Here is a 20,767-nt window from a genome sequence, read left to right on the forward strand (position 1 = left end):
TGAACTGTGCCCAGTTTTTGTCATTTAAAGCTGTAATTTCACCTTAACTCCAGGTGAGTGGCAGGACTACAGTTCTGCTGGCTGTCAGCCCTCCCAGCAGAGAAGGTACATTTGACCCCGCCCCTAGAGCACTGGTGCTTTACCTATCACAAAATGGAAGTTGCCTTTAGTTGGACTTTCAGCAGTGAGCAACACTTTTTATCTTTTCCTTCCTGGCAGGTGAGTTTTCTTTTCTTTCTACAATGCAAGACAAACAACTTTTTCAGAATGAGTAAAATAATTTCACACCACAAACACCAGCATATTTTGAACATCAATCTCCTGAAGTCCCTGAGGATACAGGGCCTTTAAAGACAAAAAATAGTAGAACACATGACAGAAAGAAATCTAAATGCCAGACTTCTGCTAGACATTCAGGTTCACCCAAGATCCCAATGAACTTTTTGCCAAAGCCAGTAACCCTGCAGGATGGCATATGTTCACTGCTGCAGAGAACTCACAGGATGAAATTTGCATCATTTTAAAAGAAGCAGCTGATTTTATTCTCTCTGTGCTACTGACATGTTACACTAACAGATGCAATGGACATTTTCAAGCACTGACTTTTCTCAAAAAAAAATTTCATTTAGTAAGCTCTTTGTCCCAAAATACAAGTCTTAACAGTTAGTTTTCATTAAGAAATACAAAATTTAATATTTTTTCTCTTTTTCTCAAGTGTGTGCTTTTAAAATGCTTTCTTGTGTGCAGTCCCAAGCATGGCATTTACTTCAATAGCATGTGTAGCATGTCTCTAGCAACCTTAGCAGGACCCTTGAGTGAATGTCTTTTGACAGAGAGGGAAGGAAAAGCTCTGAGTGGGAGTTACCTTCCTGTTCTGTTGGTTACAGGTCTGCAGCCTAAGCCAAACAGTTACAATACAGAAAGAATTGATAAAATATTGGCTTCAAGAAAAAAAAAAGGGAAAAGAAGAAAAAAATCCCTCCTTTCTGTTCTGGGTTTGCAGGGTAAGTGCTGAGAACTGGAGCAGAATGCTGCCCTGTGTTACACAAGTTTCCATCTGATTTTAAACTGCAGCAGCTGACCAAAGCTGACCACATCAAAGTTCCATCTCGAATGAGCCTTAATCCCTCAGATGGCAATTCCATGTAGTACAGCATGCTCTGCATTCCAGCTGTCTGATTTAAACAGCATGGGGAACTGTAAAGGAGCAACACATAAACACAACAACAAATATTTAATCCTAGAACAAACCACGTGTGTCTTGCAGCCTGACAGTCGTGGGGGTCCAAGGAGTTGGTGCTTAACAATGTACAAGGTCAGCTCTCCAGGGAGGAAGTCCCTGCCTTACAACCCCCTTGGAATACACAGCAGAAGAGATGACAGATTAGGAGAAAATAAAGCTAAACAGTTCTAATAGTCAGGAGAAAAAAATGCAAATGTAAGGTAATTAATCCAGCTGAGTGGTCAAAGTATAAAGAAATGTAAAATAATTAAACAAACCAAATGTTAATCTAAGCAAACCTAATCCCCTCTTGGGACTGGGGATATGAATCCTTTCTGCAAGAGGAGGGAGGAGAGGATCTGTAGTCTCACAGATAGAAACTGTGCACCAAAGCTAAAGATAGTTATTTCAAACGTGGTGTGAAAAAATATAAAAAGAAAATTATAAAAACATTCTTTATTAAACACATTCACTAATTATATCCAATATTGCACTCTCAAGGTGGTTTCCAGAAAACTGTTAGAATACATTCCTTCTGGAATCTGATTACTAGCAAGGCTGTGTTACAATGACATATTCAGATAGCAGTAGACCATCTGTCTAGACAGTCTTTTGACTCAAACGCAAACCAAACAAAACTGATTATACTGCTGGAAGTTATCAGCCCTGGGTTGCAGAGAGAGAGGTGTTTCAAGGAAGGTTTGAAACCAGAGAATCGAAAGGACAAGGCAATATTCATGGTGTAACAGCTGCAGGCAAAAGGAGGTGTGATGAGCAGATCACAAAGAAGAATCACACAGGAATCATTAGTGTAACAAAAAAACCCTAAGAAACACAGAGAGGGGGTGGTGGTAGAAACAATACTGTGGAGCACAACTCCCAGGTCTTTAAAAGCCATTCTTCTCCACTTACTCCTATATTTTGTTTCTGTCTAAACCAGGACACAGATCATTCATACATCATATTTCTGATACTGTATTTACTGAACAATGATCCAACCCTAAACTATGTTATCTGTGGGCAAAACCATGGTTTAAACAGAATTCATTCAACAGTTTCCCTGACAAATGCATTGTTATTTGATTGCCTGCATGGTCTGTGCTGCACAAGATACACAAGCTGCAAAGGACACAATCAAAACCTTAGCAAGGTGTAGCAGAATTTAGATGTAAATAAATATTCTTGAACACAGTGACTCAGAGAAGCACATGGGGTCAAAGTGCCTCGCGTACTGTCAACTTCTTGTTCTCTTCCAAGTCAACAAACCAAGTTATTGCCACCCACTGGAGCCCAACCTCCTACTTCCAGAAGTCTCTAGGAGCCTTACCATGAGGTTTAACAGTCTGAGGCTCAACAGTGAAACAAGAGCCTGAAGCTCTCAGCAGCTGCTGAGTTCCTCGTGCATGTTCTCCCATAATGTCTCGCACTATCAGACTGATTGTTTTAGGAACCTGCTTCTGACATGGTCTCTGCAGGCTTTCAAACCGGCAGAAGGAGTTTTTTTCAGAGAGTTACAGAGATGTTGCAGAAGGGTTTTGTTGGGCATTTACTTTTTAAAAGTATATATGGGGACATTAATTTTTTTTGTCTCTAACCTTTTCAACAGATGATGACAGTTTGTAGAGAATTATTTTCTCTAGATGCTACAGGGGCAAACAGAAAGTAGCTAAAGATGAATTCACCAGAACTACACACCATGAGTACTGGCTTATTCCAGTCAGTGCTGTCATCAAGACAAACAGGTTTTAAGTGGTAGCATAACTGAACTGACTTAGCACATACTTTCCTCACTATTGCCAGGGTCCAAGCACCTCTAGACATCTTCACTGTACAGCATTGCTCATAAGCCTTTTGGAGGTCACACTGTTGTAATACATGTATAATTCACACAGATCCACAAACACAGCCAGAGCTGCAGGTGTAGGATTAAGGTCCTTTTGATTAATGCTATAGGCTGTCTGCATTAGTTGTGAAGCAGTCCTTCATTCCAGCACCATCAAGTGGTATTTGTAATAACCCTGGCTGTTGTTCATGCTGTTTTCTGTTGGGAGTTTCAGTAGTGTTTAGTGGATAGGATTCCTTTGTCTCAGTACTCAGATGGCCTAAACATGTTAGACAAGAGTCTCTCATCTTGACAAAGTTCTGGTAAGTGCTTTCACTGGAAAAACAGTACAATACTGGGTCAGCAACACAGTTAAAAGTAGTTAACAGGAGAGAAATATGGTAAACATTAAATATTTTCTCAGCAAATGAGCAGTTGTTCTCCAACAAGCTACGAACTACAAGTAGGATGTGGTATGGTCCAAAGCAGACTAAAAATATGAAAACAGTACTTGATACCAGTCTTTTAATTTGGATTTTCTTCTTCTTTTGGGTGCCAGGACTCTTGTGGACAACTCGTAAAATCCCACAGTAGGAGAAGGCCAGGAGAAAGAAGGGGAAAAGGAAGCCAGCAGAGAAGCGGTAGTAATTGACATTGTGCTCCCATTTCTTGATGGGGTAATGCTCAAAGCACACCAAGTGGCTCTCAGCATCCATACTGATCTCCCCGTGTGTAAAGACAAAGCAGCATGTGATGATTTCTTTGGCCCAGATGATGATGCTCACAATGGCAGCAGCCTTCATGGTCCGAAAGCGCTGGAAGCGGAAGGGGTGCACCACGGCCAGGTAGCGGTCGATGGAGATGCAGCACAGGAAGCCCACGCTGATGTAGATGTTCTCATACAGGATGATGCCACAAACTTTGCACAGCAGCTCATCGTAGGTCCAGTTGTCATGCTGTAAAGCATACTGAAGCCAAAAAGGCAAAGAAAATATGTACAGCAGGTCTGCTATAGTCAAATTGCAAAGGTAGATCCCTAATTCGTTTTTAGCCTTGATCTGTAAATACCCATAGTACAGTGACAGGCAGTTAGCTGGCAAGCCTAATATAAACACAAATATGTACACCACCGGGGATAATGTCTCGTGGATATCATGGTTAATATTGCACTTCTCAGTCACATTCTCTGTGAAATTCACCATCTTCTACTTCTCCCTGTGTATCACTCATCAGGGTCCTGAATGCAAGGCTTAATTACATTCAGTTTTCATGTAGGGTTTATTTCTTCCACAAACCTTCAGACTGAAGTGATGACTTGCTGCAGGATGTTGATAACCTGAAGATAAAACACAAAGAAATCTTTAGAAGGGATATAATTATTAAATATATAGTACACTTTTCAGAAAGCTGCCTTTTCTTAACCCTAAATCCTGGATAAAGATAAAGCCTGTCTGAGAAATCAAGATTCACATAACTCCTAGTACATAACAGAAAAGTGCCAGAAAATTATGTGGTTCAGAATCTCAAAGCAAGTTACAAATATTTGTTGTTTTAGCTTTGGAGGTATCTAAAATGTGAAGAAATATCATCTCTGGTTTACAGATGGGTGCAGCAAAGCAGAAATCAGATTTGACTGTGATGGAAAAGGTGTCTCTGGTAAACCAGCAGTCCACACAGACTTTCTCAGAGGATGTAGGGTGCACAAAACTCTTGAATATTAATTTTGCATTTCTTAAATTTCCCTTTACATACAAGATACCATGTAATATGCAGTTCAATTAAGCAGGATGAAAAAAAAAAAAGGGAATTTTTAGCACTTTCTCGTACAGTTACTTGTAAAAACAATCCTGAAAACAAGCTGTCTTCCTCTGTTGGCAGGACATGGTGAAACTCTGCTACAGTGCATCTCCATAGTCTCAGTTCTACAGGATATGCTATTAAACATTCCTTATTTGCCATCAACTCCAAAACCCACACATTTATGACTGATTCATTTGTATCTTTCCTTTTATCTTCACTGAATATGGATGTAATTGTTTTCACCTGAAGAATCTGGTATAATCCAAACACATACCCACAGAGGCCATTGCTGTGCTATGCTATACTATACTGAACTATACTATAACAATTTAATACACAAAACCCACTGCTGACAGTGGATTAGCACTCAGTTCTACTAGGTCAAGCCTGGACCCAGCTCACAGTGATGAAACTTTCACACTTTCAAGTGAACAATGAAATACCCCATCCAGCATTTTATCACCTCATGGTGTATTCACATGGGCACAGATGCTCAGCACTGGAGAACAGCAGGGCAAACTGTGCCTAGTCTGAAGGGAATGCATGTTTTACCTGGTAGTGCAGAACAGCAAGACTGTATTTCTTTCAATCTCTCCTCAGAAGATTCAGGGATGTTGGGTATATCTTTGTAAGGTTAACTGTGTGTACTCTTGTGTACTCCTTTCACAGCTTCAGATACAATGGATTCAAAAGAAGCACTATCCAAAGATAAGGCCTTGCTGCTTTTTCCTATTTGCTATGCTAATTTGCATTTTTGTCATCATCTTCTTTTATCCCATCTAGGAACATAAAATTTCTTCCAAGGCAATGCTTACAAACACATGGCCACACTACAGTAAAATTACTGTCAGCTTTAGCATTTGAGGATGTCAAATTATTTTTTAATATATGTGGGTTTTTTAAAAATAACAATAGATAGGCTTTACTCCTGTAGAAACTGAAAAAAAGTAATTTGCTTTAAGCCAGAAAAGAATTGCCTGGCTGAAATAAGTGATCAAACCTGCAAAGAATTTCATTTTTTAGCCTCAACCAGCATAGTTCCACAGTGTTCACAGTAAACACATACAAATAAGATTTGGGATGTAGTTTTCATCCCTTTACTTTTGCTTTCCAACAGAGGGAACATCAGCCCTGGTTTTGGTGGAAATATCCTTGGGAGCTCAGAAACTTTCAGTCATGAAACAATAGGCCAAGGTAAGTTCATCTCCCTCAAAACTTTCAACTCCATTGTCCAATGCAATTTGTGTGAAAGACTGCTCAAGTCTGGCACTCTGCTCTCCTCCACCTCTCAGACTCAACAGCTCCTTTGGGGTTTAAGAGACCCACACTCAATACTGTCACAAGAGTTAGAGGTCATTTATCAAGCTCAGCAGGAGAAATGCTATGAGGGGACCCAGGCACAGGTACCTGTGCTTCAGTCTGTTTGCTCCAGGAGATTGCCATAACCTTCCCCTGGAATAAACATGACAATGATAGCAGTGCTGACATGTACAGCAGAAATCAATCACTAAAGTTATGTACAAACTTCCCCAAACACTGATACCTAGGGGCCATTAGCTCCCCTGTAACACTATGCAGTTTCTCCAAGGCTTCATGAGCACCACATATCTCTTCCACTGGCAGACAAGGGCAGTGCACAGAATCTTTGCAGGCAGGTTTGATAACCTTCTGACCCCAACCCACCTTTTTAATCCAGAGCTCCAGGCCTGAGTTTGTATTTCATAACATTTCTGTATAATGATTTGGTGACTTTGACATGTAAGGGTTTGCCTGTCAGGATGACTGGCACACCTTAGTTATTCTCTAAAATACCTAAAATCTGAGACCTGTCATCATATCTACCAGCACAGTGCCCAGCCAGTGTCCAGCTCCTGTCAATAGGGCCAAATAGTAATTCAAAAGCTGTTGTCAGCTTTGAAAATTCAGAACTGTCTTAATATGTCTAGCACTGAGTTTCACTCAGTGTTACCCAGTGAGTCATTATGGATCACAGTATGAGGAAAAGCAGATGTACTCTACAGCTGCAGTGTTTTTTGAAAATGTTTCTTTTCCTCTAAGAACTCTAAATGTTTTTATCAAATTATATTTTCATACAGAGAATATAATTCTCTGTAATAAGTAAAATCAATTCTGCTTAGTTTAAAAGTCTTGCCAGAATGCAGAATGTGAAGGAGGCAGCAAAAGTCTTATTGATACAATATTATGGTAATACATTTATGATTACAGCAACATTTCCTGCTCCTGGAGGAAATGCTGGATTGTGGTGTTCGAAGGGGCAGGAAGAGAAGGTTGGCTATAACACGTCTTTTCCTTGTGCTATCAATCCCTCCCCAGTTTTAAAGATGAGGATGAAAAAGATCCAGATTCTTGTGCAATAGCTGTCTTATACTGCTGTTCTGGTCAGTGGCAAGAGTGAGCCAGGAAATCCTTCCCTTGTTTCGGCCTCCTCAGTGTGTGGGCTCTGGGCTGCCTTTGTACCCTTTGACCACTCGTGCCTGGCTAAGGACAGACTCAGCAGCCAAATGGAAATACAGAGGCAGCTCAACTTTTCCTCAGCACCAGGCACACTAAATATAGCTCTGCACCAGCCAGGGAGTGAAACTGTAGGATTTTTCCAACAAAGCTGGTATCAAAGGAATGCACCGGCAGGTTTGAACAAAGGGGTGTGGAAGAGCCCACTCTGTTATTAAGGACATGTGGCACAATACTTTACAAGCTGTCTGAAAAAGTGGGACATGAAGGAAAGGTGATCAGGGTATAGAAGAGAAAAGACAAATAGCTTCCCCATTACTTATTGGCCACTTCTGTAAAGAGGGAAGAGAAAAATTTCAAAAGTTGCTCTATGAAAAACATCTGGGGTGCAGACAGTCCTAAAGCTGAAAGCAGTTATGAACAGGAACACACAGGCATTTCTTTTAGACAGCTTTAATATGGATATAGTGCAGCTCTGTGACTTTTCTTTTAACATAATTTATGCAACACCTTCAGTATCACGAGTCTGCAGTCATTTCCAGGCAATATTTCTCTCTCCTATATGCCCACATCTTTTAGATGATACCCATCTAAGCCTAAGTCTTGGCAATAAATTAGAAGACTCTCTCCATCTACTGAGCTCCAAACAATTCTCTTGTTCCTGGATTAAAAACAAAGCCAAGGATCCCAGAGCTTCAGAAAGCCTCACTTTTTCATGGTTTAAACAAGCCAACTTTATTACTCACTGGAGAGTTCAACAACAGTTCTTTTCTTTCCCAACTCCTGTGTGCCTTAGTTGTTAACAAACACATGACTTGTCCCCTGCACCATGAACCATGGAGCAGCTCACATGGCAAGTGTTGCCTGCTGGCAATGGCACAGGAAGCAGCCAGAGCCGCTGGCAGCAACAGCCTCTTCACCTTGGACCAAGTAGTAGCATGGAGCTCAGGTGGGTCTTTTCAGTTTCAGTGAACACTGCTACAATTTTCATTGTAAAAAAACCTGTCTGCAACTAGGCTTACATATTTTTGGCAGAGACAAATGGGACTGAACCAAAGAATTTCCTAGCTGGAATTTGCAACCGTTGTGCTCCCAGCGTGTCTCATCCACAAAGCACCCACTTCCATTAACAGGGAGTGTAGCATGCTTGTGTGCCTGCATGGTCTCTTGCTATTTAATCTGTCCTTGCACCTGTCATACAGTGCAGACAGGCCTGAGACGCTTGGCTGTCGTTGCAGAACTTCAACTGTCCTGCAAATCTTGGAATCAGAAACCCGGGGTGGTTTCAATTTAGGATTTGGTTTGAGTCACTATCTACACAAACACCAGCCCTAAAATTCACATGCTAAGTTTCCTTCAACACATGCAGGTTTGTCGATTGTTTGATCCTATTTCACAAAGCCTGGAAGCACAAGGTCAGATAAGAAGGCAGGGAAGCGATGAGCTGCAGAAGAGACTAGGGACTGGTCAAACTACATAAAATAGGAAGGAAAGGCAAAATACCTTTAGAGTAAGTTTGAGGGAAAAAAGGAGTAGAGGAAAGTAGAACTTTGGGTACACCACCAAGAATGAAGAAAGAGCACAATGATATTTGGGTTTAATCAGAAGAATTATGATGTAAAAGATGCATCTGTTGGAGCACAGAAACAAGACAAGAGGGGTGGAGCACTTCTCCTATGAGTAAGGATGAGAAAGTTGGAGAAGTTCAGCCTGGAGAAGAGAAGGCTCTGGGAAGACCTTGTTGCAGCCTTTCAGTACCTAAAGGAGACTTACAAGAAACATGGGGACTTTTTGATCAGGACTTGTAAGCAACAGGACAAGGGGCAATGGTTCTAAACTACAAGAGGGTAGAATCAGACTACATACAAGGATGAATATTTTTATGATGAGGGTGATAAAACACTAGCCCAGGTTGCCCAGACAGGTGATGGATGCCCCAACCCTGGAAACATTCAGGGTTAGGTCTGATGGGGCTCTGATCAACCTGGTCTATTTGAAGATGCCCCTGCTCATTGCAGGAGAGTTGGACTAGAGGGCCTTTAAAGGCCCCTTCCAAACCAGACCATTCTGATTCTAGAAGGGTATCAAGTACAAAGAGATATTAAAGGCAATGAAAGATATTTCTATTAACACAAACTAAGTAAAGGAATAGAAAGACAAGTACCTATGAAGCACAAACACAAATATATATATTTGGTTTTATAATACAGAATTTAGATAATATAATATATAATAGTAATATAATAATATATAATAATAGTATCTATATTATATATTATATAGTATGTATAGCATATATAATATATGTTATATATTTTTATACAATATGTAATGTATAATTTATATGTTTATATTGTATATAAGTATATTTATATTTATATAAAGATAGCTGAAATATTTACTGCTGGTTTTTATTCCAATCTTTAGAACCAGAATTGTTAACCAGCATCTAACAAAATTATTTTTAACAATAGGATGGGGAATAAAGGAGACTAGATCAGCAAAGGCTAACAGATATTTTTAAAAACTGTGTGCAGTCCAGGGGATTTAGTTACAGCAATTTGTGAATTATTGCTGGTAATGTTTCAGAAATTATGACAAATTAGGGTAAAACAGACATAACACTTTGTTTTGTGAAAAAGAGGAGTCAAATTGAGCTTCTAAACTAAAGTAATTTACATCTATGCAAAATCCATTCAGTGTTTGTTACTTGCAAGTGGATTTTTCCAATGTGAACCTCTGAGTACAATAATTATCACACTGTATATCTTTCAGGTGAAGGGAACTGTAAAAATGTTCTGTAACTTACAAATTACTTTTGTCATTATCAGATGACTCGTCTTATAAACCTATTGTCAAAGAAGGAAGTCAGCAACATTTTTTTCAGAAGCCACATAAACAAAAGACTAATTAGTCATCAATGTCCAATTTTTCCTAATACAGACATGCAATTTTTTGCAGTCTTGAGTAAATCATTCCATTTGCTCCATCTTTTGATATTCTGAGAATTTCATATACTGTTTCTATACCTCTCCATTTCAGGTTTTTACGACTTTGGACTTCTTTGCCTGCACTTATAAAGGACAACTTGAGATGAAGGGCAAGGGAGGCAGGTGGGATAATTAGCACAGTTAGTCCAATATCACAGAATCAGAATGGTTTAGGGTAGAAGGGACCCTAAGAAACATCTAGCTCCAACCATGGGCAGGAACAGCTTCCACTAGACCAGGTTGCCCAAAATCCCATCCAGCTTGGCCTTGAACACTTAGGGATGGGGCATCCACAGCTTATTGGGGAAACCTCTTTCAGTGCCTCAGCACCCTCACAGTAAAAAATTTCTTCTTCCTACTATTTAATCTAAACCTACTCTCTTTTAGTTTGAAGCCATTCCCTCTGTCCTGTCACTGCGGCAATGTTCACAGGGGTCCCAGGATGAGGGAAGAAACGAGAAAGTTGACTCCATGTTTCAGAAGGCTTGATTTATTATTTTATTATATATATTATATTAAAAACTATACTAAATAGAAGAAGGGATTTCAGCAGAAGGCTACTAAGAATAGAAGAGGAATGAATAACAAAGGTTTGTCTCTGACCAAGAGAGTCTGGACAGCTAGACTGTGATTGGCCATTAATTAGAAACAACCTCATGAGACCAATCACAGATCCACCTGTTGCATTCCACAGCAGCAGATAAGAATTGTTTACAGTATGTTGATTTTTCATAAATCATGTTGGTGACACTATCACCACATGCCCTTGTAAAATGTCTTCCACCATCTTTCTTTTACACTCCCTCCAGGTATTGCAAGGCAGTAATTAGGCCACCCTGGAGCCCCCTCTTCTCCAGGCTGGGAAAAACCCAATTCTCTCAGCCTTTCCTCACAGGAGAGGTGCTCCCATCCCTCTGATCGTCTTGGAGACCCTCCTCTGGACTTGCTCCAATAGATCCATGTCCTTCCTGTGCTGGGACCTCAGAGCTGGATGCAGCACTGCAGGTGGGGTCTCAACAGAGCAGAATGGAAGGGCAGAATCCCCTCCCTCACCCTGCTGATCATGCTGCTTTGGATGCAGTCCAGGACACATTTGGTTCTCTTGGCTCCAAGTGTTCCTGTCCAGCCTCTCATCCACCAACACCCTCAGGTCCTTCCCAGCAGAGCTGCTCCAATCTGTTCATCCCCCAGCCTGTTTTGATACTGGGGGTTTCCCCAAACCAGGTGCAGCCCCTTGCACTTGGTCTTGTTAAACCTCATGAGATTCCCATGCACTCACTTCTTGAGCTTGTCCAGGTCCCTCTGGATGGTGTCCCTTCCTTTAGGTGCATCACTCCTCTCTTTGGTGTCATCTACAAATCTACAAATCTGCTGAGGCTGCCCTCAATTCCTTCATCCATGTTATTAATGAAAATGCTAAATAAAACTGGTCCCAGTACGAATCCCTGAGGGATACCACTTGTCACTGAGGTCCTTTAGGACTCTGAGCCATTGACCATGACCCTCTGCAGGCAGGTGTTCCACCAATTACTTATGCACCTAACAGTCCACCCATCAAATCCATCTCTCTCCAATTTAGAGGGAAGGGTGTTATGGGGAACCATATCAAAGGCTCTACAGAAGTCCAGATAAATGACATCTGTGACCCTTCCCTTGCCCACTGATGCAGCCACTCCATCATAAAAGGCCATAGGCTGATGAGGCAGGACTTGCCCTTGGTAAAGCTCTGCTGGCTGACCCAAATCACCTCCCTGTCCCTGATGTGCCCTAGCAGAGTGTCTAGGGGGGTCTGTTCTGTGATCCTCCCCAGACACAGAGGTGATGCTAACAGCTGGGTAGTACCTAGGGTCTGCCACTCTATCCTTTTAAAAGATGGGTACAATGGTTCTGTTTTGCCAGTCACCTGGGACTTCTGACTGCCATGACGTCTCAAGTATCATGGACAGTAGCTTGCCTGTTCCCTCAGACTACTCACTCTATCTCACCCTACTACTTATTCTTTATCTAGGATTAGGGTCTTTTTACCTCATGTGACGTCTGAACAAGTGGCTGAGCACAAGAAAATGCTGAAAAAAAATCTTTGGAAAATCCCTATTTATGGTAATAAGAAGTTCATGCAATGTGTCATTTCAGGAAAGCAGTCCAAGTAGTATCAAGGAGGTGAATCACAGCTGAAATTAGTCATGCTATAGCTGCCTCAAAGCTTTAAAAAATGACCCTCATTTGCCCCCCACTTCCTGCTGTAAAGATCAACCAAGTGGACGACATGACCCTCCAAGTATTTCACTGCTGAGTTACTATGACTAGATCCTACCCACAGGGCATGTTGAAGCTTCGTGTATGACTTGCTTGAATACAGAACAGTGGGTGGAGGAAAACACATCACACCACTTCCTGCAGACATCTTAAATCACTCTATTAGTTAGAGAAAAAACTCCAAATCTTCCTTTCCCCTGAAATAAAACCTCAAGTCAGTCAGTCTTCCCCACAATCTTCCTTGACACAAAAGCCAAAAAAACATCCTGTCTCTGTTGAAAAAGCAGCAGGCAAGTAATAATCAGTCATCGGTAACAGAACTGCTTATAATTCCAAACTTGTTCACTGATCCTCATTGAACAGGACAATGCAAGAAAAGCCAAGATTACACAGGTCTTACTTATTAGAAGTGACAAAAGCCATGATCAACATACAATATTGGTAAGGAACAATGACTAGAATAACTGTTGTAGCCTAGCATTGAGATATAGGAACTTCACCCTTCTCAGTTAAATGAGCTCTGATTCATTTTACCATTTACAGCCTTGGGGAAAATCATCCTTCTGATTCATTTTCCTAAACTGTATTATTGCCTCTTGATGCTGCAGCCTGCTCTGACAACAGCACAGTGCTACATCAGGCAATGCTAGATATCTTGCATTGAAGTCAGTGACTTCAGGTTTAATTCATATCTGTATTGCATTTCAATTACTTTTGTCTTTCTCAGATTACCAGTAGCCCCAGTGTCCCTGTAGCCCCAGGACTTCCACACAGCCCCTGTTTCAGAGTGGCTACCCAAAGAGAGCCATGGGAGTCACCCACAGATTTCTCTGCTGCCTGACCATGAGCCATCCATTTACATATTGTGGGCCACAGCACACTGCCAGCACCCCATCCTGGGCAGAGCACCCCATCCTGGGCAGCCCACACCAAGGCTGAGTGAAGAACTGGCTGTCAGCCTCTACCTTCAGCCAGGTGCTCATGGCCCTGTAGCCAATGAGTGTATTGAGAACAACCTGCTCTCTGAACCCACAGGCTCACACAGAAAGGGAAAGGAATGCCAGCAACATTCATGGCAGTCCTTTCTGTCAAGCTTCCCCAGCTTCACTCAAGGGAAAACTTGTTCAAAAACTGGCAAATTAGAGAATGAAGCAGGGACCAAATTATCTTTCTGCTTGCATCTTTTGTAATGCCACTCTGAACCCAAGGAGCAGAACATCATACCCTCCAAACAAAACTATCTCATCAACTAAAAGTCATTTGGAAAGCAACCAAACACCCATCTATACAATTTTTTCTCCTTGTTTACTGATAATTCAATGGACAGGACTTATTGCACAGTGCTGCTGATAAGCTTGGGACATCCATAATCAATGCCTGACTAATAGCACTTGACAACCAGCAAAGGCTGTCTGATAGAAAAATTGCTAGGTCTAACTGAAATGTGGTTGAAACTCTGGCATGTCTAAAGAGATTGAGCAGCTCTCCCATTTAAGGAGAATGTTAGCATTTTCATTATTTCATGCATCAGCAAATAATGATACATTCAATAAAGTAATCTCTTTTTAAAATGCCATTTTCTGCATATATGATTCAGTATATGATTCATTTTGTACTGCAAAAGTTTTAAGACATGGTAAAATGAAAAGCTGCTTACAATATTTGAAGACTTTTCCCTTCCACTCCTCCTTTTTCTTTGACTTAATTATTTTTCCTCTGTTTTGATTTATCTTAATCAAAGAGAATAAATTCATCATGGGATAGGAGCCTGTTCAACTGAAGTACCTAACACTGTTGCCATCTAAAAAACTAAAATCATTCTTTTGTGCCTTTGTACTGTTTGTGTTTCCAGCTTACACTGATCACCATTGTGCACTTCAGACACATTTCTGTTCTAGATCCAATCCTTCCTAGTCTAGCACACCATCCGCCCTTCTACGCACTTCTGTTCGGCTAAGCTCATTTCCTTTTAGGCTCAATTGAGTCTTTTTGGCTCTTGTTCTGTATTTCTGTACTTCTTCCTTGGATACAGAATTGGAGGGGTGGTGTGTGGGGTGCATTATGCATATGTATTTGTGCATGTCTTCATATAGTCCTCATCTAGTTGGTAGAAACAAAACTCTACTAAACTATCCCTTATTGCTATCTTTAATTAAATTTCTTCTCTTTTTTTCAGTTTCCCTTTTGGAGATTAACCAAGTTTCCTGAGTAGAACTGAGTCAATATTCACATGGAAGACATGTTCCTCCATTGTTATTTCTCAGTGTTCTCATGAGAAGCAGTGTGCCTTGCAGAAGGTTTTCCTTGTGCTCTTTCCCTCGTTGCCGTTCTTGCTCCCTAGATGACTATTGAAAATGTCAGTCCTTTTTTTTACACTTGAGGGTACAGGACTCCAACAATCTAGTTCCCAGTGGATTAATCACTTTAAATAAAGTGCTGGCATCTGTATCTGCAGGTTTGCTTACATTACCGTTTCCTGATTTTCCATTTCTGGATGAAAGAGGTTCAACATGAAAACTGAGAAAAATAGTTGGAGAGGCATGACCTCACAGAAATGCAAACCCCGCCTTCTTTAATAGTATCAAAGAAGCAATTCACAGCAAAAGCAACGACCTTGCTGGAAACCATTCACACTTCCAAACAGGCTTCTGACCAGAGAAAAGGGAGAGAATCAAATGCTTGTTACAGGAGAGTTCTGATGAGCTCATGAGGAAATGGAAAAGCTGACACAGGAGATGTGAGATTCCAAATTGAGAGCTGTTCAGAAATCCAGGTCCTGCTTTGGGGTGGAGGTGTAAAACCAGCTCTGAAATTTGGACTTAAGTTCAAATTTCAAATAATAATGTTCTGACATGATAGTCTCAGTGATTTTAGTTTAAGCCTCTTGTAAGTTTAAAAGACAATTGCTATTTTAAAAGCTATGTCTGAACAGTTCTTAAACATGGAGCATAAACCAGATACACCCTCTAATTAGATATGAGTAGACACTAAATCATTATCCATCACAGAGTAAAAGCTTTCCTTCCTTGGCAGAAGGAAGATGAAATGTTTCCAGATATAAAATGGAAACATTCTAATGGTTACTAAAATACTGAGTTAAAAGAAAGCCAAACCAAGAGATCTCGGAAATATTTCCATTCATCCCTACTGATATTTTAGCATTTTATTCAGGTGTCATTAAAGTGATTGAACTTACTTTTGCTTTTTTAATTAATTTGGTTTTTATCTCTCTGTTGGCTACTCAACCTCTCTTCAAGGCTTTGTGTCTTTACTGCTGGCCCATAGAACACAAGAGAAAGGAAGCTTGAAGCCTTGCTGAATAAAGTAACAATGTTCAGAAAGGAAAGTCCAGGCTCATGCCAGCAGCAATAGCTGTCTGTAGCAATATCTAAATGGAGAATGTCAAGAGGACAGCTCCTGTGGAGCAACAGGAGCAGCAGCAGAGTGCCCGCTCTGTTACATGTAGGTCAGATCAGTTTTGCATTTCTATTTGATTCTGGCATGGTGACAGATCTGAGCCTAAGCAATCCCAGATCAAACACCAAGACAACCCAGCTAGAAAGAAGTTTGTTGCCACAGAAACAATTTCTGGCAAGAGGGCTCCATGGAGAGGAACAGAGCATATACTTTCAGATGAGCTTGTTTCTCACTTTCCCTCTAACAGGGTTTCAAAACTATTGTCTACTCTTTTTCTCTTTTTCAGAAAAATTAGCTACACCTTCCAGACGAAGTGCCTAAAAAGCTTGTTTTCCTACCCTATTAACAGAGTTCAGAATGTGTTTCTAGTGGAGAAAAAGTGTTACAGTAGATGTATCCCTTAGAGAATAAACTGCAATGTTTTTCTTAGCTGCTGTTGCTTACTAATACCTTTAGTTAAAATTATTGGTCAGTTTCTTCTAAACATTAAAGCTGCTCTGTGTCTTTTCAAAAACAATTGCCACCAGCTGTCAGGGTCAGCAGCTCTGCAAATGCTTCAGCTGGCAGAATAATTCATAACAAGCAATAAAAGCACTCAGAATAAGCTTTATAGAAAACCCAAACATATTAGAGGAGACAAACAGCTAGTTATAAGGTAATGAGCTTCACAAGGCTGCTATGTCTGGAGGTCTCTTTTCACAGTTCTTCCCTTACAAATAATTACCAAGTTGTGTAGATGTCCTCATGGGTGGACATAACTTTCTTCAGTTACCACCATGCTGACACCATACAGCCATCAGCAGTGAAGCCCCAGTGCACCATGAATTCACCCTCAGGTCAGGACCAGAAAAACTGGAACGGAAGAAATTTTCTTCTCCATGCACTCTTCACTAGGATGCCATGAAGTCTCACACAGCATCAGCTGGTTAATCTGAGTGACACCATCCACAAGGCTGGTTAGGGGAGGAAAATTTACTTTAATGCCCCCACCCTTGAACACCTGGCCCTGTGCAACTGTGCTCAGCCACAGTTAAGAGGCTTCCTGTCTGTCTGACCTCACAAGCAGCCTCAGGCTCACCCTAATCAATGACATCTAGTACAATGACTACTCCTCTGTACCCCTAGCTCTGCAGAGACTCACTTCCCTCCCTTCTCTTCCCTTTCCCCATACCCCACTTCTCTCTTTTCCCACTGCAATAAGATTGCTTATAGTCCTCAGATCTAGAGCAAAGGGGGTCAGTTTTTGTCTACCAACCACAAAGTGAAATAAATACTTCTCACTTAAGGTGTCAAGTGAAACAAGTTTTTTTTAATGAGATATTGGAACCACCAAATCTTTCTTCATTTAGAACAGTGATATTCAAATCACAACGCTGTGATGTAGACATTTTCACCTCTGCTGCCACAGAACAACATACTTGTTTGATCCTATAAACCCAACATTTTCTTACAGTTCTTTCCAGACCCTGTAAAGACTTTAAAACTTTGGAGATGTACTTTCCATATTATCATCTTACCTACAGCTGTATAGCACTGAATGCTAAATAAACTGGAAACAGCTTTCTTCTGCCTCTTCACTCATGTAACAGAAAGGCTTTACAAGAGCATGTGCAGGAGCAGCCTGATATGGGAAACAACAACATTGCAGCAGCAAGATGGGGAGGCAGAAAGGATAGGGGCAAGGACAGTAGAAAATTTTGTTTCCTCAAAGAAGAAATGAAAGAGTGGGTGGTAAATACACAGGATTGACTACCTTTTACTGGCTTCTTGATTAAAGAAAACTTGAAAGAAGAAGTGGTTAGACACTCTGCTCTTCTGGGACCAGTGTGAATGCAGGGTGCTAGTGTGGAAAAAGTCACAGTGGGTACTGACTAACAGACTGCTCAGAAAGTCCCATAATGCTCACAATGACACTGTCACGTCTTGTGAGCCAATGTGTACCCATTTTTACTTACTTTACTGTTAAGTTCTCTTATATTTTTATTAAGAAATATCTGCATGTGTTTTGAATAGAACAGGATAAGCTGTTATATTCTTCTAAACTCTCTATTTCTCAGCTCTCCTCCCCATGCAACACACAAAAGAACAAAGCATCGCTCAGTGAGTTGCTTTTCTTGTTTCTTTACAAAGACTGACACGAACAGGAAAAACATTCTCATAACAAGGACAAGCTACACTAACGAACAAAAGTTTTTTATCCTATTGAAAAAGAAGATTAATTACTCACCTGATGGATTTCGCTTCTCGAAACAAGTCCTCACATTTCAAGTTTTCCAAGCCAGATTCTGAACAGCAGGAAGAAAAGCAGCTTGGTGTTTGGAAAATATAGTAATGACATACATTTGAGTTACAAAGACAAAACTATATAGGTGCACACAGAGCATCCACACATCAAGGTATGTGGTTTAGCAGTTTCATGTTAGGTGTAACTTTTGGCTTGTGTTCTCAGGGGAAATAAAGTCACTTACTAGTCCTTCAAAATATCTTGTATCAGTACTAGTACACAGTCTTGTACAGTACACTAGTACTTGTACACAGTACTAGTAAGTGCTCTGAAAATTACTCCAGGAACTTATCTACAGGCTACTGCTCTGATTACTTGCTGCAAACAACAAACAGTTACTCATTTTATCTTAACAATTTCCTTTCATCAATACAACTTGAACATCCAGCTCTCCTTGTGCCTAATTGGAACTCAAGAAAATTTAATTTTTTTTGGGAAAACCTTTATTCGAAGTTCCTATTAGTAGGAACTTTGCCAAGGAAATTAATTTTGAAGCTGTGATTTTTTTTTAACTCATTGCTTTGGTTGAGTCCTCAGAGCACCTCGTTGTTTTGCTTTAACAACTCACCTAGAAAACTCTCACCACCTCTCCAGGGGTGAGACCTGCTCAGTGATGGAAAATTAACTTGCTTTCAAGAAGGAATAGATAAAAATGAAACTCACCTGTTAACAGAGTTTATGCAAAGAGGTTTTGCCTGTAATGTGAAGAGCACAAAACTTCCCTTCTCCTCACTCCTGCTTGGGCTGCTGGTGAAGCTTGTCCTCCTCCCGGCTGTGAGCAAGCCTGTCCGTGAAACAGCGCAGGAAAGGAGGAGGAGATTGTGTTTCAGCTCCCGTGCTCTTTATGGTTCATCTGTGATAGAGTCAGCCCAGCCCAGCCTCTCCCTCACCCACTCATTCATGAGAGAGAGAGATGAGAGTGCCAAAAGCAGGCACTGAATACAGAGATGGCAAAGTATGTGTGGTGTTCCCAGCTGTCCCCACCGGCACACGCACTGACCAGCAGAGAACGGCACTGTGATCACAGCAGCTGGTGCAGAGGCCAAATCCAGCTGCTTCCAGCTTATCTAAACACACCCAGATGTTGCCTCATGCAGGCTATTGAAAATTATACAGAGTCTTAGTGTTGTTATTAGTATCATTTACAGGAAGCTGTTTCTAGAGCTCGAGTAGATCAGACCTTTACATCCAAACACAGCAGAAGGTGATCACTACACAAGGAAGTATCTTCTCTCACTGTGAAAGAGCAAGGCTGTGAGGGGGGACAGTGCCTTCCTCTCTTGTCTACACAGCCAGACAGACTACAGAGGCATAAACAAACTGAAGGGCTTGCCCAAGGTCATCCAGGAAGGGTGTAGCAGATGAAAAAGCTGACCTCCTGCTAACTCACACCCCTACTCCCACAGCAGTGAAAGCTGCACTGTGGGATATGTTTAAATTGTCTCGCTCAAACTGAAACACACTACTTTTAAAAACACAGATAAATACAAATTACACCATTGAAGCTGGAAACAAAAGCTGTTACAAGCTCACGCTCTAAATTGGTGTGTAACTCACCTGATGCACTGCTCTGCCATGCAGCTGTAGGGACACCAGTGGCACTGCATGGTCAGAACAACACCCAACCAGAGCTCCCTTCAGCTCACTGCAATGGGCAACAGTGCTCTGAGAACAGCCAGACACAGTGAGTCTGGAAACAGAATCTTGTACAGGGAACTCCAAGATGTCCATGTCCAAACTGGTGGAAAGCAGAGTGACATAAGCACAGAAAAAAATTAGAAAAAATCAACCAAAACAGGGAGAAGAAACAAGAATATTTAGAAAACTTGGAAATACTCCAGGAGTACCCATGGCTAACATCAGAAACAGTATCAAAAATAACTCCCTATTCCAAACACAGGCAAATTGTTCTTCAGGTTCAACAGGCTACCAAATGGCAGAGCCCTTTCTCTGGAAGGACCTCTGGCAGATCAGAGATCTAAAATTATCTGCAAGGTTAAGAAACATCGCTGAGTTTCTGAGGAGGGAAGCAGCAAAAGAAAATAGGAAGTTCTTGGATATGGTCATGAAAGGCTGCAACAAGCAGAGAACTGTCCTCTGCAGGCTCCCTGTGCTGCTTGGAGGATGTCAGAGGTCAGGCAGCACGTCTGGCTGAACAGGCAAGGCACAGTCTCCTGGAAGCACAGCCAGAGGCTGAACACCCTCTTCAATATTAAGAAATATGAATGGTTGGTGTCAAATTTATTAGGACTACTGGGAATAGTCCCTCTTCTGATTACTTGTTGTCGTTGTTGTTTGTGGTTTAAATTTTTTTTTATTTTGTACTCATTTAATCTTTATTATTTATTTGAAAATACATATATAACATTTTTTAAGAAAATCACCCAGACTGGGGCCTTTAGGAAGGGAAATAAAACATTTGTTTCAATACCTCTTAATCCAAAATTATGTGCCCTTGGATACTGCAACACTTTTTTTGAAGAATTTCTAAAAGATGATATTAA

At 40.9% G+C, this 20,767-nt stretch overlaps 2 protein-coding genes across 7 annotated transcripts in view; one reads left to right on the top strand and one right to left on the bottom strand.

The window, feature by feature from the left end:
* Positions 1 to 15,757, top strand: part of DGLUCY (D-glutamate cyclase) — a 64,851-nt gene extending 49,094 nt beyond the window's left edge. Inside the window, exons 16-20 of one of the 5 annotated variants that reach the window (XR_009487007.1) lie at positions 54 to 219; positions 888 to 1,004; positions 3,604 to 4,072; positions 5,962 to 6,038; positions 14,739 to 15,757. The gene's annotated coding sequence lies outside the window, so the exon portion shown is untranslated. Of the gene's footprint in view, positions 1 to 53; positions 1,005 to 3,603; positions 4,073 to 5,961; positions 6,039 to 14,738 lie in introns of all 5 variants that reach the window. The other 4 variants (XR_009487005.1, XR_009487008.1, XR_009487006.1 and 1 more) reach the window with 4 other exon arrangements.
* GPR68 (G protein-coupled receptor 68) lies at positions 1,664 to 19,988 on the bottom strand. Of its 2 annotated transcripts, none has more exons than XM_059850160.1 (4): positions 19,821 to 19,988; positions 18,927 to 19,047; positions 18,207 to 18,264; positions 1,664 to 4,380 (listed from the first exon to the last, which is right to left on the bottom strand). In XM_059850160.1, the coding sequence occupies exon 4, from the start codon at positions 4,244 to 4,246 to the stop codon at positions 3,170 to 3,172; it is 1,077 nt and encodes a 358-aa protein (XP_059706143.1). In that variant the 5' UTR covers positions 4,247 to 4,380; positions 18,207 to 18,264; positions 18,927 to 19,047; positions 19,821 to 19,988; the 3' UTR covers positions 1,664 to 3,169. The 2 variants fall into 2 exon arrangements, with proteins under 2 accessions (XP_059706143.1, XP_059706144.1); XM_059850161.1 differs by having other exon boundaries at positions 18,207 to 18,287.
* Between the last annotated feature and the right edge of the window lie 779 nt (positions 19,989 to 20,767).

The sequence above is a fragment of the Haemorhous mexicanus genome, chromosome 6, assembly GCF_027477595.1.
Source record: "Haemorhous mexicanus isolate bHaeMex1 chromosome 6, bHaeMex1.pri, whole genome shotgun sequence".
Lineage (NCBI taxonomy): Eukaryota > Metazoa > Chordata > Aves > Passeriformes > Fringillidae > Haemorhous > Haemorhous mexicanus.